Source organism: Platichthys flesus, chromosome 13 (assembly GCF_949316205.1).
Source record: "Platichthys flesus chromosome 13, fPlaFle2.1, whole genome shotgun sequence".
Taxonomy (NCBI): domain Eukaryota; kingdom Metazoa; phylum Chordata; class Actinopteri; order Pleuronectiformes; family Pleuronectidae; genus Platichthys; species Platichthys flesus.
Genome location: NC_084957.1, coordinates 21,036,475 through 21,062,693, shown reverse-complemented (window position 1 = coordinate 21,062,693; position 26,219 = coordinate 21,036,475). Strand labels below are relative to the sequence as shown.

The window sequence follows — 26,219 nt, the reverse complement described above, 5'->3', positions numbered from 1 at the left end:
GTGGGAAGGAAGGGAAGATCACATGAGGGAGAAACGAAAGGAATAAAGGACAAATTGGTTATATGGACGGGGATGAAGAATGATTCAAAAAAAGTGGAAGGAAGTAGAGACAGAAGGAGGACGGGACAACAAGTCATTGACCTGCAGCTTTTGGTGTGTTTTTGGCACAAAGAGAGGCCGGGGTTCAGAGTGCTGACATGACGGCTATAGCTGGTGCAGCGCCACCGAGGGAGGAGCGTCACTCTGTGAGGGGGGGTGGGGGGGGTGGGAGGGGGATGGGGAAGGTCGTACAGGGGGGTCAGGTGGGCCGGGGGGGCTGCCCTCTGACATGACCCTGTCACATGAGAAGGGAGCCAACACGCACTGTAAGCTGGACAAGCAGCTGACTTTAAGGTAAGACAATGATTTTATCCCCTTCACTGACAGTAATTTACACTTTGCTGAATTCTACTTATCAGCTTATTTGACCTTTTCAGCCAAATGTAGACAGCTACAGCTTTTTTTCTTCTTCCAGATATTTTAATGGCAGCAACAAGGCGTCAGGTTGTGTTTATTTCCTGGGGATGAGACAAGGTCCAGGCTTGCTAAAGGCCCATGTTGAACTAATAATCTATAACAGAAGCCGATGAGACCTAACCCTTGTTTTTTTGTATTTCACACTAAATGACAAACACCAGGTATTCTAGAAACTCACCTGGACAATGTGCTCTCAGCAGCCATTCAATGAACATCACCTTTCACAGCCAACACAGGACAGAGCTCTCATTCACCACACACATCCATCCACACTGGAAAAAACGATTTACTCACAGTAAATAAACCAAGTTTATTAAAGTAAAAAAAAAGCTTTTAGCTGTGTTGTCTGGTGGAAATATTAAGATTGTAAAAATATACTGTAATTTCCAGACAACATGTTTTATACATGAAATTGTATTTATGCATAGTTTTGCAAATGCTTCAGTGCAAAGATGAAGTGGGATGTATAAATGCAAATATGTCAATATTGTTTTAATACTTTTTAAAGCTCACATTGGCCTTCTTGTTAGTCTTTCTTAAGTTAAAGAAATAAAGGAAAACAACTAAAATGTAAAATCCAGATTTTACTTGTCACATCAAATATTTTCTAGTTTGTTTAAATATTAAAAGAAAAGAAAAGCAGGTTGGTAGAGCTACAGAGTTACAGTGTCGTGGAGTGTGGAGTGCGGTGTCTTGTTTACTACAGTTAACATTACTACAGATATTATTATTACAGAACGTACTAACTACAGACATCTATGGTTTTTCTATAAAGTTTTAGTAGCTGCAGTACTGACACACACACACACAGACACACACACACACATTAACTGAAGCTTGTGTTTAACCTGCGTTACAGTTGAGTGTCTCTTTAAGAACGGACGTCAGTCTTTCAGATTCAGCCAGTGTTGTACTGCCCTCAAGTGTTCACAGATTAAAATTTATACAACAGGATTTGTGCTGGAGAGATGTATTTATTTGATAAAAACACTATAATACTTTAGAACTACTTATTGCAACAGTAATCAAATTCAACAACGTAATTTTTTTTTTATTAGTTGATCAGATATAATATGAGACATGGCTATCACAAATGTGTGTCAAAATCCAACACTTATATAAATATATAATATGTTAGTAGTAGAAGTAGAAGTAGTAGTAGTAGTAGTAGTAAAAGTAGTAGTAGTAGTAGTAGTAGTAGTAATAGTAGTAGTAGTAGTAATAGTAGTAATAGTGGTGGTGCTGTTGGTTACAACAGTGTTTAACATTTTACAACCTGAAACTCTATCAGTAGCTAGAGGAAGCTCCACAAGTATTTTCTCTATTATTACAAATATCGGAAATATTTGCGATAGTAGCAGCTTCTAACTTTAGCAGAAGTGGTACTCCCATTAGTATTGTAATTGTGTACTATATTCTCTGTTTTTGTAATGGTTGTAGTGTAATGCTTGCAATAGTAGTACCACCAGTACTGGAAGTAGTAGCAGCACTATATTAACAGTAGAAGCAGTAGCTCTGTCGAAAGTAGTAGTATTACTCTCAGTACTGGAAGTATCAGCAGTAGTGTATCTGTATAGTCGGCAGTGGTGATTCTCCCTGTAACTCCCTGTGTTTTATTCTCAGGTTATGAGTCTGACAAGAGGGAAAATCTACTGAGTGAGAATGAACATTTGTAATCGGTGAGTAAACTCAACTAAAACACAACAAATGTGCGTGGCCATACGTATGTAGGATTGTGTGAAAGAAGTGTGTAATTTTTGTACTGTATTTGTTAGCATGAAGGATCGTGTGTACGAAGCGTGTAAATGTGCGTGGCCATACGTACACTACTGTATGTACTGTATTTGTTAGCATGTAGGATTGTGTGTAGGGAGCTTGTAAATGTGTGTGGCCATACTTACACTACTGAATCTACCATCACTACCATGCTGCCCTGTGTCAGACACCTCTTGTCCTCACTATAGCTGCAGTCACCATCAGCACATTTCCAGCTTGTGGAAACACAATAAGAGCAGGGGTCACCCTCGGGTCACATTCACTGTCACTGGCTTTTATAGCGGCTCTATGAAAGTTTGATTCTGTGCGACACAAAAGCAACACAGTCGACACAAGGACTCACACACACACACACACACACCAGGATTTAAACCTTTTTAAAGGTCCACATCGACAAAAGTAAAATAATCATTAAGTTGCTCAGCTTGAGGCTTGACGGATCAGTTTGTTGGCCGCATGATGGTTCCACATTTGCTGAGGGGTGTTTGAGTTTGAGGGGTGATGTCGCAGCTGCAGTCGTCTGTGGAGGATGTGTCATGTGAGAGCGACGGACTTGGTTTATGACGGATCAATCGTTCGGGGTAAGTCTTGTTGTTGTTGTCTGTTGGTGCCTGTAGCTTCTTGGTGACAGATCCTGTTTGACACTGGAGGAGAGATAACAGTTTGGGGATAAACAAAAACAACTGACTGTGTGTAACAAGAGGGAGTTTATATTATTGATATGATCAAGAGATATTTTGGATATTAAAATCTATATTTTAAGTGAACCATCATTATACGGCCTGTGTATGAGGTATAATGTATCTTGGAGGAGTTTTTTTATTAATGGTGATTGTCTGACTTTAAACAGGATTATGCAATTACGTTTCATTAAATTTACAGGAATGGGACATAGAAGGACCCGTTAAATTCTAAAGTGGATCTTAATGAAAAAGAATCTGCCAGATTTAGGGGACTGATATTTATGAGTGTGTACAATTTGGTGCAGATCTCCAAAAATCCATCTATTGAAGTTAAATGTGGTTTCATAAGGAAACTGTTGGAGTTGTGTTTTCAACCCAGTCAATGTGTTTGGTTTTTCCAGGAATTGTTTTTAAGACAAGGTTTTTTTTGGACTTTTTACCTTGTTCTCTCAGAGAATAATTCACGGATCTATATGCAAAAAAGATATGTTCAGGGAACTGATACTGTGAGTGTTTACAAGTTGGTGCAGCTCCAATAACAATCTGGATAGTGAATTTAAATGGCTGGCTGTTGGGACTGTGGGGAGAGAATTGCGCCCCATTGTGTGCCATAGTTTTTTTAATGTAAATTTCGTTCTGGTCAATGTGAATAAGCTTGAGACTGAAGATGTTCTGATCTCTGACCCGCCAACAGAGAGGGGGGTCGCTGTGCAGAGATGGCAATGGTATGCCTGACGGATTTTGAGGAGTATGCCAAGGAGCATCTCTCAAAGGCCACCTGGGATTATTACGCAGCCGGAGCAGACGAGTGCTGCACCAGGGACGACAATCTGCTGGCCTATAAAAGGTACAGTTTACAGTCTCTACACAAATACACAAAATCAGTTCAGCAACAGTCCCTTTTAATACTTGGATACTTGTATTTATGGTAACATGCCGGGTCACCTCTACACAGCACAGAGAGTAAACAGGATTTTATTGACATTTTCAGTGCAATCAGTGTCACCTAAACTCACTGACACGTACTGACATGTTGAATAAAGTACTTCACCTCTTGAGGTTGACATGATTTGTTTTTCAACTGCTGGTCGGACGAGGACGCAGCTTGTAAAATATCGTAAATCAAAGTTTTTGTGGACTTTAATCTGCTGTAATTAATTTCAGTTTAAACAGTTTTGGACGTGTGGTTTTAACTCTTTCTGATCACAAACAGACACTTATATTCCCCCCGGAGCTAATGCAAGGTTGTTGTTCCAGCTCCTTTATAAAAACTAATGATCTGTTTTGAAAGTTGTTTTCAATGGGACCAAGTTATTTTTGTATCTTGTCAGAATGTTTTTCCTCTGCATGTCTCCTCATGCATTCCTCTCAGCTTTGCTCATGTCTTTCTGAAAACCTATAGACTGGGCTTTTCCTCTCTGTGATGATGTGTACATACATGTTTTTGCTCCAACAAACCTGTTACCAAGGATTTATTCGCCGGTGCATTTGGCGTCAGGTTGGAATTTCTTTCTCCCAGTTGGAATAAAGGTTGGGTTGTGTCCTGGAAAGATGATGTTACCTCCGAGGTTTGGGAAAACAGAATCACAGCTTCTCCTGATTCCAAGAAATATGGTGTGTCTCAGAAAAGCAGGTTATCATCACAATGAGGATTTGCCTTTGACAGATAGACTCTCTTTGACTTATATATAGACTTATATAATATTAGATCATGTTTTAGCAATACTGTATCAATATTCTGGTTTGGTTCCATCACAGGTCAAGACTTTTTTATCTCCAAATGAGAAAAACGAGGCAGACAGTCAGTGTTATAGTACTTATATATACTTTTACTTTACGTAATTATATATTTTGAGTTTTTAAACATAACAATGTTATGAAGTCCTTTTCATAGATATGTGCCATTTTATAACATAACACATATGAGACAATGTAAACTTCCCTACCATTAGAGACATATGATTCATACCATGGCAGCTTTCATTTAAATAGCCACGGTATATCATTTATCAGGCCACAAATGTTTCAGATCAATGATATCTATCAAATGTTAAAATTAGGTCATTTTGTGTGACTGCAGTGGCATGAGCTGAATTATCTTTGATTTATGTTTGTTAAGTAAAGCAAAGCAATTGAATTATTGAACTAATCACTTAATCGGCTAAATAATCTGGACATTAATCAATTATAAATGCAATAATTGTAATCGTCCACTTCAACCTCTGCAGATCTTTAGCTGGTCAAAAGATGCTTTTCCTACAAATTCCCCACATTGTAGTTTTCACCTGAGTGAACACCGGCATCTACCTGAACTTTCAGCCCCTTCATCATGTTGATATCACATGTTCATCTGCTCTCCACACCCAGGATCCGTCTGAGGCCTCGGATCTTGCGGGATGTGTCGGTGAGCGACACACGGACCACCGTGCAGGGGACAGAAATCAGTTTTCCTGTGGGCATCGCACCTACGGCCTTCCACTGCCTGGCCTGGCATGAGGGAGAGGTGGCCACAGCTCGGGGTGAGGACTGTGTTTCTGTGTTTGTGGGTCAGCGAGAGCGTCTCTTTATTTGAATTGACCTGATACGTGTAAGATTTAATAGAGGAGCCCTTACTTAATTTAGTTTGAGTTCAAGGTTTTGGTTCCAAACATGACAAAACCCTTTCTCAAATGGAAAAGATCATGAGATTGTTTTTTTAACAAATTTGTGTTTATCTATAACTATTATCCAGTAATAACGTAGCATACATAGCCAACACTAGATGGAAGCATATGACTGAAATAAAGGCCGATATGAACTGAGCTTTCAACAATTTAGTTGATTAATAAATGGACTTTGGTAGATATTCACAGAGAACCCAGAGGGTTTTTTGGATCTACATATCAAGTCACTTCTCATCTTTCTCCACACAGCCACGGAGGCCCTGAACACCTGCTACATCACCAGCACCTACTCCACCTGCTCGGTGGAGGAGATCGTGGCAGCAGCACCGAACGGATACCGCTGGTTCCAGCTGTATGTGTACCGGGACCGGAAGCTCTCAGAGCAGATAGTGCACCGTGTCGAGGCGCTGGGATACAAGGCCCTGGTCCTCACCGTCGATGTGCCCTACACCGGAAAGCGCCGCAATGACATCCGCAACCAGTTCAAGCTACCGCCTCACCTCAAGGTCAAGAACTTTGATGGTGTTTTCCAGGTAATAGTACTTTTATTATTATTATTATTACTATTATTATTATTATAATTATTATTAAATTATTATTATTATTACCTTTTCATTTTAGAGCATTCTTTGAACTATGTAAGAAAAATTGTTTACTTATTGTATTGCAAATATATTAATACTACTTTCTGTTTCATATTAGATCTTTTGTATCCTAGAATTAAGCTCATTATATAATTAAAAATGTCATTATCAAATACAAGTATTGCATATCATTAGATGAGTTTATATGTAAATATGTGCATTTTTGGTTTCTTATTTACATTCTCATTGCCTTTGGTTCCTACTTGCCCATCTTTAGGGGGGACAATTGTAAAGGTAACACTAGGGTTTGCACATCTGCCCTTGAGCGATTTAAAGTTGCTGTATCAGCACTGTTACAATTAAAGAGATTGTGAAGAAGAAACTGTAACCTGCATGTTACAGTTATAAATGACGTCTTCCTGCTATATTATAATATTTTGAAAATTATTCACATAATCATCGATTAACTGAGCACCAATGCAATTGTTTAACTGTTGGTGTTGTAGTATTTTATATAGACAAAGCATATACACTGAAAAAAGTAACTTTTTGGACCAACTTAATACAAATCTGTGTTACTGGCAATTAGTAGAACACAAAAAGTATTCCATTTTTATTTTAGATTAAAGTTAACAATTGAGCTACTATAACTTGTTTGCATTAATTAGTTAGTCTGTTATCAATTCAATTTATTTATTTAAGCTGGTTAAGGCTTCTGTTTTGTGCATAGGAAATTATTAATGCATTTTGTTTTATGAATCAATAAATTACATATCACCAAAGTATCTTTACAAAAGTTTGTGGCAATAGTGGAATAGCTCTATTGTGTTTAAATCCCCAATCGATCTAATATAATCGAATCAGTTAAAGTGATTCTCTGTAAGGTTATGAGTAGCAGCACCCTAATGAAGGAAAAGCAGATCAAACAGGGCATTTAGTAACTGGACCATGATGAGACATAGACAGATGTGAAGAAGTAATGGATCTAAAACCAAAAAATAATTTCTCTTAAAAATAATAAAAATGTCAAAAGAACATTCTATATCTCACAATTCTGAAAAAAAAGTGAAAATAAAATCTTGGATCCCCCCCGCTCCAGATCTTTTAGATTAAAGTTAACAATTGAGCTACTGTAACTTGTTTGCGTTAATTAGTTAGTCTGTTATCAATTCAATTTATTTATTTAAGCTGGTTAAGGCTTCTGTTTTGTGCATAGGAAATTATTAATGCATTTTGTTTTATGAATCAATAAATTACATATCACCAAAGATCAACCCCATGTACCAGTAGTATCAGACCTGCCCCCCCTCCCCCCCCATGTATAAATCAGTTGTTGTTGTACGTTGTGTACCAGCAGGAGACTGCAGGGCCAGAGGATTATGGGATCCCGGCCAACACCTTGGACCCATCTATCAGCTGGAAAGACGTGTACTGGCTGCAGTCCATCACCCGCCTGCCCATTATCATCAAGGGCATCCTGACCAAAGAGGACGCGGAGCTGGCCGTGGAGCACGGCGTCCAGGGCATCGTTGTCTCAAATCACGGAGGGAGACAGCTGGACGGAGGACCGGCCTCGGTACTCACAGACCACTTCACATTTTATTGCATATTTGAGAATTGTCCTGTCCAAAGTTATTTAGTGGGGTATCACAGCCTGGGGATTGATGCTGTAGACGTAGAGGTGATGATCCTACACAGTAGAATAGGAAATATTATAGCAGCTAGAGCAGTTGTATCATGTGGCTTTTGTACTGCTGTTAGCTCTAAAAACACAAGGCGGTTAACATTACTGCGACTGGCGTCTCTCTCTCTTTGATGAAATCTACTTATCTTAGCTTTATATTCAGGACATAGACATGAGGGAGGTTTCAATTCTCCAAATTTTCTCAGAATGTAAAACTATTTTTTTATTGTGACAGTGATATTGAAGTTATAATATTATAGTATTATATCATTTGTTTGTCGTCATTCTGGTTTCAAAATGTTTTAAGGAAATGTTTTTCAGTCTGTGGCAACACACACAGTTAAACTTGAGGTGCAGAGGAAAGCCAGTCGACACCTCTTTGATAGAGTGCATTGGCCTTACATCTCCGCCTCCGCTGCCAACAGATTGATGCGCTGTCAGAGATTGTGGACACGGTGCAAGGCAGGATCGAGGTCTATGTGGACGGAGGCATCAGGACAGGAAGTGATGTTTTGAAAGCACTGGCCTTGGGCGCCAAGTGTGTTTTCATTGGCCGTCCAGCAGTGTGGGGCCTTGCGTACAAGGTATGAGAGCAGCACTGATATGACCGTGTGTGGTACTCTGTGTGTATTTATGTCCTTTGATGGATTATTGATTGAGTTGTTTCTTGTCATTATAGTATTATTACTGGCTGAAGTCTGACTATGTTGATGTAGTTCTTGGATTTGTCAAAAGCTTCACATACTACCCACCGATTCAGTTTATCCTTGAAAGTCGCTGACATTGTAGAAGCTGAGGCCTTTGTGTGATTTAAATGGTTCTTGACCGGAACACAGTCTGTAACCTGTAACACCGTCTAAACTCAATGACGTCCATTCAGTCAAGATCACATGAATTAAATCAAACTTAAGTCAATGGATGATCCTTAATAATTTTATGGATGATAAGACAATATGTGTTTTAGAATAATTATGGTTCCTGTGTGATCTTCCAGGGAGAGGAGGGAGTGAGGGAGGTACTGCAAATCCTGAATGATGAATTCCGTTTGTCCATGGCTTTATCGGGTGAGTCCTGCTCATGTTAAAACAAGTTACACACGTGATCCCAGGGGACTCGTGGATGCATTTGAGATCCACAATGAGGTGGGGGTGTGGGTACTATGGAAATAGGGAGCTGAGGGGGCCAGTATCAGCCGAAAAAAAAAAATACTGATCAAAATCAGTTGAAGAAATTGTATTTAACTTCTACAGTTACATTTTGAGGGGAGAAAAGTAATAGGTAATTCTTTTTTTTTATGTAAAATTTCATTTTATTTGAGAACATTCTGTATTTTCTGATGCTCATATGTAGAACACGACACAGATAATGTTAGGCACGGAACTGAAACTGTAGAACACTTGCAGTTTAAAATATACAAAACCTAGTTTAAAATTTTGTAAAAAATAATACAGCACTGCCATCTCTGTCTGCCATCCGGTGCCCCTGTGTACGGCCACTGTCTATGGCCAATGAAGTTCTCTATGCAAGCGAGAGGACGTTCTCATTCGTACTTACTCAGGTGGTTGTAAAACTTTGCCAACAATGATTTGGAGCCGACTCTTACTGGTTTTCTGCAAACCGAAATCTTGTGTAAGGAGATGAAATCAGATCCAACGACAGAGACACGGTTGGCCTGGTGTGAACGGGGCCTTTGAGATGTCAAGTCACTGAAAGCAGCAATAATTTTATGCACATTCAGCAATATTTAATCTCAACTGTGTAAATTTGTTTATATTCATATGATTCAGGCTGCAGGAACGTCGCTGAAATCAACAGGAACCTGATTCAATTCGCCAAACTGTAACTGGCCAGAAGGAGGCAACAGTGTGGACTACGACGGCAGCCCCCCCCCCCCCCCTCCCCCCCCCCCCCCCGCACAGGACTGAATCCAACCAGAACAAGTTGAGCCACAGACTAAATCCTATGATGTACTGAGAGATGTTCACCTCAAACCTTGTGTATTTATCATTTGAAGGAAACGCGATACATTTGGGGAAGCTTCCATCATTTGGAAATGTCTTGTGTCTGACATCCAACATGTGTTCAGAGTGAAGTGAGAGTGTGTGGGGGAGGCCGAGGGTCAGTGGCAGATTTAGCAAGTGCATAATGAAAGTGTGTTTGCGTTTGGAGGGGATGGAGGCACTGATCATGAAAACGACAAATTTATATTGGTTTTATTGTAATGAGTACAACATATAAGGATTTACACTGTGGTTTGAAAAGCTGCCGGATGGTTTTGTGCCATAATAAACACCTGCTGAGAAAATGAAGATTTGCTTTTGTCAAAAGCAGGGAAACACACAAACTCGGGGGAGAATTACAATTACACTGTTGAATACAGGGAGGATTCGGTTGTACGAGTCTGATTGAGAGAGGCAAACACAAGGTGCCACAGTATCTTTACAGTATCTTTACAAAAGTTTGTGGCAATAGTGGAATAGCTCTATTGTGTTTAAATCCCCAATCGATCTAATATAATCGAATCAGTTAAAGTGATTCTCTGTAAGGTTATGAGTAGCAGCACCCTAATGAAGGAAAAGCAGATCAAACAGGGCATTTAGTAACTGGACCATGATGAGACATAGACAGATGTGAAGAAGTAATGGATCTAAAACCAAAAAATAATTTCTCTTAAAAATAATAAAAATGTCAAAAGAACATTCTATATCTCACAATTCTGAAAAAAAAGTGAAAATAAAATCTTGGATCCCCCCCGCTCCAGATCTGTTTCCAAATATAAAAGGTTCTTCCTTGGGTCAGGCCCCACCCCTTCACAAACTTTCATGGAAATTGGTTGATTCGTTTTTGTGTAATCTTGCTAACTAACGGACAAACAAACGTAAAACAAACAAATGTAAATAGGTGAAAACATCAATCAATCATTTAAATTTGGCCAAGGTTATATACTCAAAGTGAAAACACTCCTTACACTTACACTTAACTATTACATTTTACTTATTACTTACTGATACCTATTTCTGACTCTTGCAGCTGTAATATTGAAATGGTCCCAATTGTGGGACTAATAAAGGATTATCTTATAGTTTCTTAACTTATATTATCAAACAACTGAGAAATAAATACAAAAAAACGAACACAAGAAAGAATATCGTTATAAATAAAAAACACGTCCACATATACAAAACCAAAGTCCAAACACAAGGAGAATAAAGTGCAAACCAAATATCACATCTATTCATTAAACAACACAAAGATAAATAAAAAGTCTGTAACAGGGGAAAACTCGAGATTGAAAAAATCCAGAACTAAACCAATCAGTGTTTGAACCTTGAACAGGCCGGATTCTCACCAGCATCTAGTAATCACAGTGTGAGCATGTTTCATGTTTTCAGCTGCATCTAGAGAAAGATATACAACTACCATTAGAAATGTAAGAATCAAGCACAAAAGTTCCACACACTTAATCAAAGAGAGATCCTGTGTGAAACTTTCTGCTCACTTCACCCACAGTATCTGACACACTGTGGTGGTGAGCGTCAAGGTGCAGAAAGACGCAGACGGCGATACACAGAAGTAGAACAGGAAGTGGCTGAGGTCTGTGTTAAGCTACAGACACGATGATGTTCGCTCAGACGCCTCAGATCTCCGACCAGCGGGTGCAGTACAGCAGACGCTCTCTGCTCAACTCTTCCTCTCGGAGCTCTGGTTGGTCCCACGGTCAGGCTGGAGCGGGGCCTCGGGTCCAACCTGCTGAGGAGGATTTCTTCCAGGTAGGTTTGGATACGGCCCCGTGTGAGGCGCCTGCACTTCATGATAACAGAGAATTACAAAGCTGCACAGGAAGGTGAATTTAGCCTTAAGAGTGCAGTGTATAACTCATTTTTATTTCTGTTAAATATAATGTATGATATTGATGACCCTGAGCTGTTGTGTCTCTTCATTTTGACACTGCTGAGTTGAGAAAGAATTAGAATGTGGTAACTCTACTTCACTGTGCTTTATGTAAGAGCTAATTTAAAGTGCAGAGGAGGCCCTCAACTATGGATCATACCTCAGACAATTTACCCATTGATTCTGAAACTCATTGTATGTTATAACCAACATTTAATAGTTTTAAATGACAGATCATGATGACATCCATTATGGTGGGGCTCTTAAAACACGATTGTCTAAGTTTAACATTTACACGTCAAAACAACCAGAAGAAAGAAGAAGTATTTTAGAGAGAGGACACCAACATGCTCTCATATGGTGCAGTTACGTGCTCCAGGAAATGTTGTGAGAAAGATAAATTCACACCAGGAAATTTAAGCAAAATCAGACTAACTTAGTGTCAAAAAATAATAATCGTACACGGGATGTAATAGTTTAGCTCTTTGCATGGATGAACTTCCACATAAACAAACAGGGTTTTTTTTCTGTCCTCAGGAAGTCTCGCCAGCGGAACGACAGTCCTCAGGAGCCCAATGAGATGGGGTATTTTTCTTTTTTTATTCAACACCCTTAAAAGACAGAGGATAAATGCAAGGTGTCACTGAATGCATCACTAACTGGAGCTTTATGTTTATTTATGTTGGAAACACAGTCGTTCAAGTTAAACGTGTTTTATTTCCATATTTGTAGTCATCACCTAGCCTGTTTCTACAGTGTTAAGATTTTACTTAGTTACTCTTGAGACAGATTTTTGCCAAAATATTAAATCATTTTGACTTCCTGATGTTACATTTAAATAATGTACAATGAATAAAGCACGTAAAAACAACAATTTGTCAGATTAATACTTAGGTACAATATCTACATTTTTCTGAAAACTAATAATTTTCGTTTTGGCTTATGTAAAGTAAAATAATATTTAGTTTTGTTTGCCAAGTATTTCTCTTTGTTTTTACTTTAACCTGGACTTACTGTATGTGAGTTGTTTGGCAGGAAGCACTTTCAAAAGAAGTGGTTTAAAAAAAAAAATTCTACTTCCTTCTTTTTAAGGGCAGAGACGCACACACCCACACACACGCACACACAGTGAGAAAAACAAATGGGGGACTTTCGTCAGCTGTTTTAACATCTGTCAGTTCTGATGAAGCAAGCTGAAGTTGTCCACAACCGCAAAGGCAAGAGTCAGAGAATACAAATTTGTACCAAACTGGATATACAGTTAATTAAACTGTCAAAATAGATCTTGTTTTATTCTCAATTGCATTAAATTGCTTCTATGTAGCAGGTTAATAAAATCAAATCCATGAAGCAGTTTCTAATACAGCTTAATCTCTATAAGATATTTGCTTTGGGGAAGTTAAATGTCACAGTTATACACCTCCTTCTCCTCCACCTCCTCCTCCTCCTCCTCCTCCTCCTCCTCCTCCTCCTCCTTCTCTGCAGGGGAAGTGGAGACGACAGCGGGCCTGGGAGGCTGAGCCGCAGACTGTCTCGTCTGGGCAGCAGGCATCAGTCCAGGGATCCACCGAGACCTCCAGCTCAGCCGGAAAGACCCCCGGCTGCAGCTGAGAGACCTGTCCACCAAGGTGCGTGGTCCCTGGCTCGTCTGCTCCTTCCATTTCACTTTTCAATTATTACATTACATTTCTTCCAATAAGTGTTCTCCTTACATCAAGATATTTAAGGTTACAGTCACGTTTCACATGTTTTCTCAGGCTTTTAACTGTTTTTAGTATGTCTCTTTATGTTTTTTACTACGTTTTGGTTAAAACTTGACTCTGGTCAAATAAATACATTTAAATGTGCTTTATACGTAAACTTATCTTGACTTAATATTTGATAAAAGACAGAGGAGAAATGTATACATCACAATGAAATTGGTATCCAAAGTATTCAATGCAAACACGGAACGAATGACTAAAATGACTAAGGACTCTGTACATTTACTCTAGTGGGGCTCAACAAGACTAAACAACATTCACAGAAATAAAAAGATTTACAACGTATGCAACATTTCACCAGGAAATATTGAACCTTTAATAACATCAATCTAACAATGAAGTGCAGAGACTGTTGCTGTTGAGAACATTTACCTTTGATACTGGCATTTTGGGGTTATAACTTCTACACCTTCTATACAATCCATGCACCTGTCTTAAAAGCAGTATCATGACTTTAATCCCATCTTTGGTGCTGTAGATGACAGGCCTCCTCCACAAGCTGCTGCTCCAGCTCCGGCTCCCGCTCCGGCTCCTGCTCTTCCCTTGCCGCCTGTGGAGATGCCGCCAAAACGCCCGGACAAAGCAACCAAGCCCAAGCTTCCTCCTCGGCCGCTGTCCAAGGTGTTCAGCAGCACTGACCATGGATCAGCTGTGTTGCAGGTAGGCATTGTGACTGCTAGGAAATACCATTCATCACCCTTCTTAATCCACAGCCACCTTGACACCTTTTCCGTCAGTTTCGGTGAGCTTCATGGTGGCTGGCATCAGACGTCAAGGTGCATTTCAGCCACATGGCTCCCCTCCCCTGCAGCCCGGCTCCATGGCCTTGCAGCGGACCTTCCATCCACACCCCCTACATTCTGCCACAAGCTCCAGATATTTAGATATTGGCCATATCTAGATATTTCAGAGATGTTCAGGTTTGTTTTCTCTCTCACACAGGGCTTTGATCATTTTCGGGCAGATAAGACTCTCTGCGATGTCATACTGGTTCCAGGAGACAGCAACGAAACCTTCCCAGTCCACAGAGTCATCATGGCTTCATCCAGTGACTATTTCAAGGCCATGTTCACTGGTGAGTGGTCACCGCTCAACAACATACAGTAGAAACATCCATTACAGTGACCCACTCCTTCTATGCTTTCGTCGTGTTTCTCCACTCTTTTTTTAAAACTCACTGTAGTAAAAGAAGAGGAAGTGTGTGGTGGCCATTTTCCTTCACCTCTGCCTTATATTCTTTTGCTGTTAGATTACTTGACTTCTACTATTCCCTTCTTGTGGATTGAGCAACTGCAAACTTTTTATAGTCAGCTTTGTCTTTGTCTCTTGCTGATGGTGCCGTTTTTGCACCGGACAAATCTCCAGAAATGCTGCAGAATAATTTTTTCACCTTGTACGTGTCTCTTTGTACTTTTTTTTGTCTTTGCTCAGGAGGCATGCGGGAGCAGGATATGGAAGAGATCAAACTGCATGGGGTGACTCAGTTGGGTTTAAAAAACATCATAGACTTCATTTACACATCCAAAGTCAGCCTGGACATGAGTAATCTCCAGGACACCCTGGAGGCTGCAAACTTCTTGCAGGTCATGCCCGTGCTGAGCTTCTGTAATCAGCTCCTGAGCAGTGAGGTGAGAGAGTTTTTTAAAAAGTTACAGTTCACATTTCTGCACTCAATTATATTCAAGGGTACTGAAGGACAGAGCTCATTAGACTGTCCTTCCCCTAAACCTTTTCTTCGTGTAAGCTGTACCGTACACGATGAAAAATGTCATGACTCAGCCAAATTGATGCAGAAAGTAAAGAAAATGTAAACAATTTCCTGGGTTTTTGTTCACAGATCACGATTGATAACTGTGTGGAAATCGAACGCATCGCCACTGACTTGCTTCTGGAGGACGTTAAGTTAAATTTAGGTAAGAAAAAAACTATATTTAAACAATAAGCAATTCATGCTAACGACACAATATGTAACGATTCTTCATTCAAATGTGTGTCCAGCAAGTTTAAACACAGAGGAATCCCCAGTTGTATTTAAGGGAAGGTTTCATTTGTCGGCTTTAAATTGCATCATATCCTCTTTACATGTGGTTATGTCCGTCTCTGCTATGACTTCAAATATTGTATGATGAACAAACTGCTGGCTAGATCGCCTGTCTGCTATTTTTATGGTCACTTGAGAGAGATCAGGATTACTCGTTTGTTTGCTATGTAATGTTGATTTTCATGGTTATTGTTTTGATTGTTTTGATTTTTTCTTTCAAACCAGGTCAGTTTGTGAGTTATAACCTCTCTGCGATGGTGCAGAGTGGCCGTTACCTCCAGCTCTCAGAGACCAGCATGGCCAACGCTCTGGCCAGCAACTCGCTGGAAGGTTTCCCTGAGCTGGAGCTCTACAACATCGCCAGAGGATGGCTGGCCCACGACCACCCCAAACGTCGCTCGTCCATCTATGCTTTAATGCGTCATATTCGCTTCCCACTGATGAGCCCCAATGAGCTGATCTCGATCTCACAGGACGATGAAGAAGGAGGCGACTCCATGATGCGCTCTGACACGGCCTGCGTGAACCTCCTGCTTGAGGCCAGCAACTATCAGATGATGCCGTTCATGCAGCCGGCCCTGCAAACTGAGCGGACCCAAATACGCTCAGAATCCACGCACATCCTGGCGCTGGGCGGCGTGATGAGGCAGCAGCTGGTGGTGAGCCGCGAGCTGAGGCTGTACGATGAAAACACTGACCACTGGAGGGCCCTTAAACCCATGGAGGCTCCACGCTATCAACATGGTGTCGCTCTTCTGGGCGACTTCCTGTTCATTGTTGGAGGTCAGTGCAACAACTGTACACTGTACTGCAAACCGTAGACAGTTACAGGACAATACTCACATCACATTACCAAGACAGTAAGCGTTCAATACTTCGGATTGTTTGAGTACGAACAGTTTGACACCAAAACATCTGAATGAAACACAGGAAATGCAAGAATAGGAAAATATGGTCATATTGCCTTTAGAATTTGTAAAAGTGTAATTAGGCAACTGGACTTACTTGTTGTGTTTCTGGCATATTCTAACTGACATGACCTGCGTAGCAACTCTTGAGAATTGCGTCTGGACTTCCTCCGCAGATTGCCTTTCACACATGTACACCGTTTTACGTTCAGACGCGTTCAAAACAGCAACGAATCCTTTGCGAGTGGTGTAGCAGGCAGAGGCAGGAAGTAATATATAAATTCTGCTGCAGAGATCACATGTTTTCGTTTACATCACATCGACATTATCGCACATTTGCATTCACACATACACCATCTCCGGAGAAACTCCAGGGGATCTCCGTAGTTGATGCGTGTCTAAAAGCAGCTTAAAGGGAGGTTTGGTGTATTTAACCTGTGTTGGTCAGTACCTGCATTTGAGGGTCGTTTGGAGGTCGTTAACTTGTATTCCCCACAGGCCAGAGCACATACGACACCAAGGGTAAGACAGCAATCGACAGCGCGTACCGCTACGACCCGCGCTTCGACAGATGGCTTCAGATTGCTTCACTCAACGAGAAGAGGACGTTCTTCCACCTCAGTGCTTTGAAGGGGAGACTGTTAGCAGTTGGAGGAAGGAACGAGTCAGGAGAGATCGGTGAGCTGCTGCAAATGCTTCTTCTACCTCTGCTGTCAGTTTGTGCACTGATGATTTATATCCATCATTGTTTCATATATTATGTAATACATGAGGAATTACAGTTGAAATTACTGTAAAGAAGGATACATTTCAAATATTGTGCTAATAGATCAAATAATTGAAAACCACTTTATGATACTGTGAATGTGGATTGTTTGAGTAAAGTTTTGACCCAGTTGTGTCTCTGTGCTCAGACACGGTGGAGTGCTACAACCTGAAGAAGAACGAGTGGACATTTGTGAGCAACATGAATGAGCCTCACTACGGTCATGCTGGAACGGTTCACGGTAACCTCATGTACATCTCAGGTAAAAAACATTTGTTTTTCACAAAAACGAATTTCACGCAAATTATGAGCCACTATAATGAATCTGGGGATGACATTCTGATAAACCACAATTCATGATGCGTTGATAATCTGAAATGAATGGCTCTACTCCTGCTTAGTGTCAACTTACTAATACGTTCTCTATCACTTCAAAGCCATTAATTACGTTTGGGTTCCCTTGTAAATGTAAATTACTTTTACTGTAGTCATTTCATTTCACATCCGCCTACTACAGAGGAAGGATTATGGGTAACATTGCAGGACATCCAGAACAAGATCCATTTATTAACACTTTTAAGATCATAGATTATTCTGTATATCTGATTATTACTCATTGAATGCACAACATGGCAACAGAAACGCTTATCATTGCATAAACTGAACTTCCCACAAGGTTAATAAAGTATCCATCTATCTATCTGTCTATCTAAGTATTAGTTAATGTATTATTAACATTAAATAAAGTTGTCGAGTGAATCCTTTTCTAAATGGTTTATTTTTGGAAAGAGAAAAACTATGGGATAAATTAATAGGAATAAGGTAAAACCATTGAAGATGGATAAAGATTAAAGAGGTTTCTGCTTCAGATTAAAAACTTTCAAAACAGAAAGAAGAAAAAAAAGACACAATACACAATGACCAAAATTAGTGATTGGACAACAAAATAAACTTCACCCGTTACTGTTTAAAATGTGACTCAGATGATGTTTTCGGTTCCATAAGATTTGTCGTTCAAGGTCTGTCAAGGGATGGAAACAAAAAGTATGGTAGGGGAAAGATGGTGGTCATGCTGGGAGATACAGAGAACTTGTATTTGTGGTCAAACGAAACACAACCCATGCTTTGCATTCTCAGACCATCCAACCAGAACTTCCTCTCAGGTCAGGGTGTGCAACCTTGTTGTGCAGTTTCAGGGCAGGACTTGTCGAGAAACTCTACGCACTCATTTAAGATGTTTCAAAAAATGACTCATAAACAGTCATGACACATCATCCATCGTCAGATGTACAACTAGACTCCTGAGGCCAAATACACCCACCTAAAGCAGAATTTGTGCATCTTGTGTGTTTGGGTCAATGTGAAAATGCTCCACGAAGAGTTTAAATTGTTGCTAAAATATGTAATTCAATATCACACAAGCCGAAAAGTCTTAAGCTGTTCATCAACCCTGAAATCAAGATAGAGAATTCAGAAAGAAATAGAAACCATGACTCTGAGTTTACTTATAATATTAATATCAAGCAGCTGTGTAACATCTGAATAAATTGTGATTATCTTGCCCACTTTGACTTGTATAAATTGCTTAGGAAGATGATGCAAAAATATGGACACCCTGTCATTCATACAGATCATGTCCATCATGATCACATCTCAACCTTTTCAGGCAGTTTTGACAGCGGTTTTCTAAATTTTCTAATATATGTACAGAACTTGCATGGCCGACCTTATTTGAAACCACTTCCTGTTTAGCAGCAGCCTCAGCAACTGCTCGTTGTCTGATCTGAGGCAGGTTTCTTAGCAACGTTGGACAGGAAGCCGGCCTCTTGTGGTAAGAGCAGAAATATAAGTTTCACACGTAGGACGGAGAAGCAGGAAACACAGAGACATGTGGTTGAGGGGGCCCACAGTGTTTTTCAACAACTTTAAAACCCAGAAATCGATACTGGTGCACAGTGTTGGGTCTCTGGAATTCTGCAATCCCACTCTGACAACGAGGACGAGAAACAAAACTCTGACAGTATTGTGACACTTTAATGCTCAGAGCATGGTTCACAAGACAGAGGTTTGTTTTTTAATATGCAACCCGATGGGAAGGTTTTCTTTCTCTGTATACATTTGGCTCCTTCCTCCCCTGGTTGAAGGTGTTTCTAAGCCAAAGGTCAGGATCTTCCGATGACATCAAGGCAACGATGCCTTAGTTTAGGGAATCAGGCCAAGATTCATTCAGTTGTACAGGATACAGCATGATCAAGGTTACATTGTATAAGATTCAATCATGATCAATTAAAGGGGGAATTAACATGATTACATTGTGCATGATCAAAACGTTACATTTCCCTTACAGTTGGTAAAATTAATGAATTAATTATTTACTAGAATACAACACACACGTTACGTGGTCACAACATCCTGTATTAAATCATACACTGTATAATTTCAGTCCAAAACAGTGTCCTATTTGCAACTTGCGCTTTTCACAAAAATTATTCTGATCTACAGGCAATTGGATTTAAGATTACATATTTTTCACGATCCACACTAAATATATATATTATATCATGTATGTTGGCTTCTGCTCTGTCCCTCAGGTGGAATCACCCGTGACGCCTTCCAGAAGGAGCTTTGGTGTTATGACGCTGTGGCCGACACCTGGAGCCGACGGGCCGACATGAGGGAGCTCCGCGGACTGCACTGCATGTGCACCGTCGGAGACAGACTCTATGTCATGGGCGGGAATCACTTCCGAGGCAGTAGCGACTACGACGACGTCCTGGGCTGCGAGTACTACAGCCCAGACACGGACCAGTGGACGGTGGTGGCGCCCATGCCTCGGGGCCAGAGCGACGTCGGAGTGACTGTGTTTAACGGGCAGATCTATGTAGTGGGAGGGTATTCGTGGAACAGCAGGTGCATGGTGGACATCGTGCAGCGGTACGATCCAGAGCAGGATGCGTGGGACCGAGTGTTCAACGTGCTGGAGCCTCTGGGGGGGATTCGGGCCTGTACGATGACGGTTCATCTGCCGGAGGGGTCAGTGGACGAGGCTCAGATACAGGAGTGTCTGCTGCTGCCTACATCGAAGAGCTGAGCACACGCCACAGAGCGGAGGGTTTCCCTCTTCTACTCTTACCACCAAAGCAGAAAAGTGGGGGAAAAAGTAGTGTGGTTTTGCAAACTCAATCTTTCTTCAAGCACCATCTTTAGTATCATTTTCCTTCCTTGCATTCACTGTCAGCCATGCAGCGGGTCTCAGACTCAGCTCCTTGTGGTTCTTTCTCTCTGCAGTTATGGTAAATGAAAGGAAACAGTCAATGCATCCTGACAGAAAGGTCAAACCCAGGGAGTAGCTTTGTTTTATACTGTAGGTCAAAGTCAGGGGCATTATAAGAGATGAGACAAGCCATGTAGAGAATCTTGAATAAACTGCAGCAGGAATGAGTCCTGATACACAGGAATGAGTTTGATGAGAATGAGAATATATAAAATTTGTGGGAATCACAAGCTCAGGACATTTTCCTTTTTATTCCACCGAATAAACATCAGTAAATACAGACGATACAGAGGTTTTCTGGATATGAAACATCCTCCAACAGAACATGAATTCAAATCTACTCTATTCCACCATTACAGCTCTGATGTGTGCTCGTCCAAATAAAGTTTTTAAGCGGAAAGGCTTTCGCAGAATGTAAGTTGGAAGTTTATCGCTGATGGCTAATGTTAGCTTTTTACTTCTAGTGATTATTTTTCAAAAGTCACAAAAGTGGTTTTCATTTGTGAAGATTCACTTGCTGAACGTACTGTGTGAATGTCATAAATTCTGTTTTTCGCAGAGCTTATATTCTGCAACAGACTAAAGGTCAATGGAGGAATCCTGTTGGGTTTCCCCAAGCTCTCATCAGGCTCCTCCCCTGCTCTTCCAAATATGGTAACCTCTGGTAAAAGATGGCGCTGGAGACAAGCTCAAACACAAGGTCTGAGCTCACAGACCAGTATGTGACGTCAACCTTGTTCTTACTGTTGAATCAAAGATATTATTTTGCAGCCCAAACAGCTTATCATGCAGTGTATAGGAGAAAATACAAAATAAAAGCTGAGCTCTTTTCCTCATGATTACAGAGTTGTTCCCCATCGTCTTGTTTTCTTCCACTGTGCCTACATTTAAACACAAGAAGGAACCTGGAAGTTTTATAAAGTTTTTTTCCAGTAAAACAAGTTTCTTTTCAGTTTGGATTTGGACCATGTTGCCATAACAGAAGGTCAGTCACTTACTGTCATGTTCTTTTTTTTTATATTTATGCTGATATGCAATGTTTTGAAGCCTGGGTGTGGCTGGGTGTGGAACTGTCTGTGAGTAATATGCTTTAGCAAGGTGGGTTCACAGCTTAAAACCCACATTCACAGCCTTTCAAGTCTTCATGTGTGATGTAAGTAAATGAAGATGAAGCTGCTGTTGAAAATTAATCCTTCAGTTCCAGATAAGACAACAGACTGCTGTGATATCAAAAGTAAACTGATACTATGCATGATTGTGTCTTAATAACCAAAAATAAAAACGTTAATGTCAGCGATATTTTTGCAGAAAAGATGCCCAAAGCTATTTTGAATATGCTCACGTAGTTCTTATATACTATATAATATATATAAGACATGATCTAATATGTACTACGTTGTTTGGTTAAAAGGACCACAGTCAAATGTAATTCTAACTGTTTACTCACAGTTTTCATCACACCAACCATGTACACGGCCAAATGAAATGAATCACAGCACAGGACGATAGAGATGGCCATCTGGCAGACTCACGTCACCTTGAAACTTCAAGTCTTGTTTTATTTGGCTGATCTGGCCTTGTGGTTTCCTCTAGAGTGCAAAGTATTTAAAACTAAGAGATTAGATCGACCCGTCTTCTCTTTTAAAGTAATACTGTGGAACTGTTCATCTTGATTTCTGAACAGAGCAGAAACAAACGGGTCTTGTTTTGTCTGCTGTGAGGCAAAGATTGTAAATATACAAAGTATATACAGCAAGCAGCTGCCACAAATTAAAGAAGTCTCGTAAACTCTTTTTGTTGAAATCAATAAGCCAGCATTTTATATTTGTTGGTGTTTTCCTGACGTTGCCAGATTTTAAAATTGAAAGTAAAATAAACTATGCATTAAAACCTGTACATAAAAGCCTTAAAAAACAGACTTAAAAGTGTCATCAGCAAAAAGTTCTTAATCTTCCTAAAATGTATTGACCCATGATGCAGAGTTAAATTAATACATGTTATTCCTATTATCTGATTATTTTTAATTTAAAGTAGCTTATCTCAATATGGAGTTAATTTAAATACCCCTTCAAAACAACAATGATCATCTCAAGCGGTTTACTCCAAGATAATAAATTGTTATATTTCGAAAACTGGGTGGTTTAATCTTTTAAATACACCATATTGATTTGATATGTTTTTTACACTGGACATTTTATTTAGTAAAATATCTTATCATTAAAGCCGACAAAAAACAAAAGAGGATTAAAAAGATTTTGTTAAATATTATATTACCTCTTCCTCAAATCATTCATTTCATTTCAGTGAGTAACCCTGGCCTTGTTTTTCTGGGTGTCCCACGCTGAGCCCACCAGATTGTACCGTCCAAGAACAACTGTCCTTGGAATATAAAAGGTCCGTCCCACAGTCAGTGAAGCTCACATTCCTTCATCAAGTAGCAGAGTCCATCCCAGTTTCTCTACACTCTTTTTTCTGAAAAGGCTCTTGAGGAGATCTCAGAGAGAAGAGCTTTGGAAGAGGAGGATTTTTTGTTTCTCTTTAACCCCGGCCATGTCTCTGGGAGGTGATGTGTGCGTGGTGACGGGAGCCTGTGGATTCCTGGGAAGGAGGCTGGTGAAGCTGCTGCTGGAGGAAGAGACGATGGCTGAGATTCGGATGTTGGACAAACACGTGCAACCTGGAGTTTTACAGACTCTGGAGGGTAATATCTGTCCATGTAGCTGAGATAAAAAATTCGAATAAGATATGCAGCACATGAAAACTGTTGGATGAGGTTTTTCCTCATTTACCCGTCTCATGAAAACAATGTTAATATTACAGTATTAATCTGAATCTTCTAGCTTTTCCAACTGACAGCATGAAATGGTGATGATCTTTTGCAAATATCACAAAGGTCATGACCACACTATGAATTATGAGCATTTTATATTCAGTTGAAAAATAACTTTACTGAGATTCAAATAACTTGTTTTCAAGGGTTCGTGGCCAAAATTAGAAGCAAGTACAAGTACAAGTGAATTAATGGAGATAATCATTGATAATTCGTTCTCAAATTTATCCCACAGTAATCAACACTAAAGCTGTTTTATGTAATTGCTGACTACTTTAAGTGCTGCCTAATTGATGACACACAAAATGTGTCTTTGAGAGACTTTGAGAAACGTCAAAGTAAACATCTATATATAAATCACAGAAAACATAGTGAAATACTATATTATATATATTTGTACATACCACTAAAATGAAGTCACAAACTCTGTAATAAAGCATCGAGAATAAGTGATTGCACAGATCATTTAGAATAATATTGCACTTTGGGGAGGTTGATATGAAGATAATTAATCAATAAATGGAGCAGTTTACATGTATTTTGAAGATAGCATATGCGTTATATCATTATATCAGGGAACACACTTATGTATAAGTATTTTTATTGTGTTGTTGATGTCCTTTGTGTAAGATTGTAGAGGCAGCACACAGCTGAGTGTGTTCGAGGGAGACATCAGGGACAGTGACTTTGTGAGGAAAGCCTGTCGAGGTGCGTCAGTCATCTTCCACACGGCCTCCATCATCGACGTCAATGGATCGGTGGAGTACAGTGAACTGTATGGCGTCAATGTCAAAGGTGAGGCGGAAAATGTAATCCATAACGAACACTAGTCTATATATCACTTACCGTCGCTCAGAGAGAGAGGGAACTTGAACCTGGTGTATTAAGAAAATATGGAGAGGGAGATAAGGACAATTATTTTCTTCCACAGAACTAACTAGCCTCTTTTCTTTGCAGGAACGCAGGTTCTTCTGGAGGCATGTGTTCAGGAGAACGTGGTGTCCTTAATCTACACCAGCTCCATCGAGGTGATGGGACCAAACCCCAAAGGTGAACCCATAATCAACGGCAGTGAGGACACCATTTATGACTGTACCTTGAGGTTCTCCTACAGCAAGACCAAAAAAGAGGCAGAGCAGAGAACCCTTCTGGCCCACGGAGAGGTGCTTCAGAACGGAGGCCGACTGGCCACCTGTGCCCTCAGACCTATGTACATCTTCGGCGAAGGGTGTCGCTTCCTGCTGGGCCACATGGACGACGGGATACGAAACGAAGACGTTCTGTTGAGAATGTCTCTGCCAGAGGCTCGAGTGAATCCTGTCTACGTGGGAAACGTAGCCACGGCTCATCTCCAAGCAGCTCGCGGCCTGAAAGATCCACAAAAGAGAAATGTGATAGGAGGAAAGTTTTTCTTCATTTCTGATGACACGCCGCCGGTGAGCTACTCCGACTTCAACCACGTCCTGATGGCGCCTCTGGGCTTCAGCATTCAAGAGAAACTCCGGCTGCCGCTCCACCTCCTCTACGCGCTCTGTTTCATTTTGGAGATCCTGTGCACGATGATCCGACCTCTCATACGTGTCGCCCTGCCGCTGAACCGGCAGCTCCTCACCATGTTGAACACGCCGTTCACCTTCTCCTATCAGAAAGCCAAGAGGGATCTAGGATATGAGCCCAAGTACAGCTGGGAGGAAGCACGCAAACACACCATTGAATGGCTCGCCTCAGAGCTTCCTAAAGAGAGGGAACGAATTACAGCAAAATAATTAAAAGTTATCAACTGTCTCTCCTCAAATTGTTTGCATTTTTTCCCCTCAACTTAAAAAAAGTAATTGTGTTCCTTAAACACGGCCCTGACCCTGGGTATTAATGCGTTAATGAATGTGCAGCTTTATGCGTTTAATAAATGTCCCACTTCCCACTTGGAGTCAGGGTTGGATATGTAATAAAAAATACATTTCAGCAAAAGATGTCATTAAAAAAAACAGCAATGTAAATAATGAATTGAGTGAATTATTGCATAACTAATGATTGACACTTTGATATAACAAAAAAATGTTAAATCATCAGTACAATACAATACATATCAATACATAAATAATTGTATCTGCCTTTCAAATTAGTTCCAATCTGGTGACTTGGAAAATATCCATAATGATTCATGCATCTGTTCTCTCTGACAGTTCTCTGACACTTCACATTCACAAAGGAAGAATAAGCTGATTATTATCAAACCAATAAACTGAGAAGGAAACGTGTCGCAGCATCGCTCAGTGGTTTTCTTTTTAGCACCATCATGTTTTTGCTTATAAGCACATTGTTCTCTTCTTTTCTGCCAATTTCTAAGACCCAACTGACACATTTTTTTCCTAATAAAACCAAATGCATCACTTGTGAACTTGACCTTTTTGCCTCCAAAGAGAAAAAAATCAATTGTTCCTTGAGATTTATGGCAAACTTCTTGCAGCTGATGGTATTTTAGATTTTTCTATTGAAGTTTTACACATAACTAAGATCTAAATCATGATTAACACTGAGCCAAACAAATCCCTGCCAACTGGGGCATATATTCTTGCCTGGGATTGGATTGTTCTTTTGTGTGACTGCTTCAAAACAACTGTACTTATTATTAAGTACAGAAACTGCAGTGAAATTATTTAAATGCTTTAGGCTGTGGAATTAGTATTGTTTCTATATATGCGCAATGAGCAGTGATTACATAAACCAGCATTGATGGTGGAACAATCGATCAGCTGATGATTGATTTCATTTAGACACAGCAGGATGACCTCTACTCTTACACACACACACACACACACACACACACACACACACACACA

The 26,219-nt window shown here is 40.2% G+C and overlaps 3 protein-coding genes across 5 annotated transcripts; all 3 read left to right on the top strand.

Annotated features, from left to right (window-relative positions):
- The first annotated feature begins 283 nt into the window (after nucleotides 1-283).
- Nucleotides 284-9,802, top strand: hao2 (hydroxyacid oxidase 2 (long chain)). Of its 3 annotated transcripts, none has more exons than XM_062403160.1 (9): nucleotides 285-393; nucleotides 2,140-2,195; nucleotides 3,670-3,822; nucleotides 5,343-5,494; nucleotides 5,888-6,171; nucleotides 7,577-7,798; nucleotides 8,332-8,490; nucleotides 8,901-8,970; nucleotides 9,694-9,802. In XM_062403160.1, the coding sequence occupies exons 2-9, from the start codon at nucleotides 2,179-2,181 to the stop codon at nucleotides 9,747-9,749; spliced, it is 1,113 nt and encodes a 370-aa protein (XP_062259144.1). In that variant the 5' UTR covers nucleotides 285-393; nucleotides 2,140-2,178; the 3' UTR covers nucleotides 9,750-9,802. The 3 variants fall into 3 exon arrangements, with proteins under 3 accessions (XP_062259146.1, XP_062259144.1, XP_062259145.1); XM_062403161.1 differs by having other exon boundaries at nucleotides 287-393; nucleotides 7,580-7,798; XM_062403162.1 differs by lacking the exon at nucleotides 8,332-8,490 and having other exon boundaries at nucleotides 284-393.
- Nucleotides 9,803-11,527: 1,725 nt separating this feature from the next.
- si:rp71-68n21.9 (kelch-like protein 9) lies at nucleotides 11,528-21,391 on the top strand (the record flags this gene model as incomplete). Its single annotated transcript, XM_062402893.1, has 11 exons — nucleotides 11,528-11,676; nucleotides 12,335-12,382; nucleotides 13,283-13,425; nucleotides 14,039-14,220; nucleotides 14,503-14,635; nucleotides 14,992-15,188; nucleotides 15,398-15,473; nucleotides 15,827-16,384; nucleotides 17,008-17,187; nucleotides 17,424-17,537; nucleotides 19,867-21,391. Coding segments are annotated over 11 exons (2,280 nt in total), but the record flags the coding sequence as incomplete, so codon positions are not given.
- A 1,615-nt stretch (nucleotides 21,392-23,006) lies between these two features.
- Nucleotides 23,007-25,657, top strand: hsd3b1 (hydroxy-delta-5-steroid dehydrogenase, 3 beta- and steroid delta-isomerase 1). The gene is made up of 3 exons (XM_062402828.1): nucleotides 23,007-23,250; nucleotides 24,010-24,174; nucleotides 24,337-25,657. Exons 1-3 carry the CDS (start codon nucleotides 23,100-23,102, stop codon nucleotides 25,143-25,145), a joined length of 1,125 nt encoding a protein of 374 aa, XP_062258812.1. The 5' UTR covers nucleotides 23,007-23,099; the 3' UTR covers nucleotides 25,146-25,657.
- Nucleotides 25,658-26,219: the final 562 nt, after the last annotated feature.

Coding starts and splice junctions, on each gene's coding strand:
- hsd3b1 (XM_062402828.1), top strand. CDS start 23,100: ATGTCTCTGGGAGGTGATGTGTGCGTGGTGACGGGAGCCTGTGGATTC. Junction 23,251..24,009: donor AGTTTTACAGACTCTGGAGG/GTAATATCTGTC, acceptor CCTTTGTGTAAG/ATTGTAGAGGCAGCACACAG. Junction 24,175..24,336: donor GTATGGCGTCAATGTCAAAG/GTGAGGCGGAAA, acceptor TTTTCTTTGCAG/GAACGCAGGTTCTTCTGGAG.
- hao2 (XM_062403160.1), top strand. Junction 5,495..5,887: donor AGAGGTGGCCACAGCTCGGG/GTGAGGACTGTG, acceptor TTCTCCACACAG/CCACGGAGGCCCTGAACACC. Junction 8,491..8,900: donor TGTGGGGCCTTGCGTACAAG/GTATGAGAGCAG, acceptor GTGATCTTCCAG/GGAGAGGAGGGAGTGAGGGA.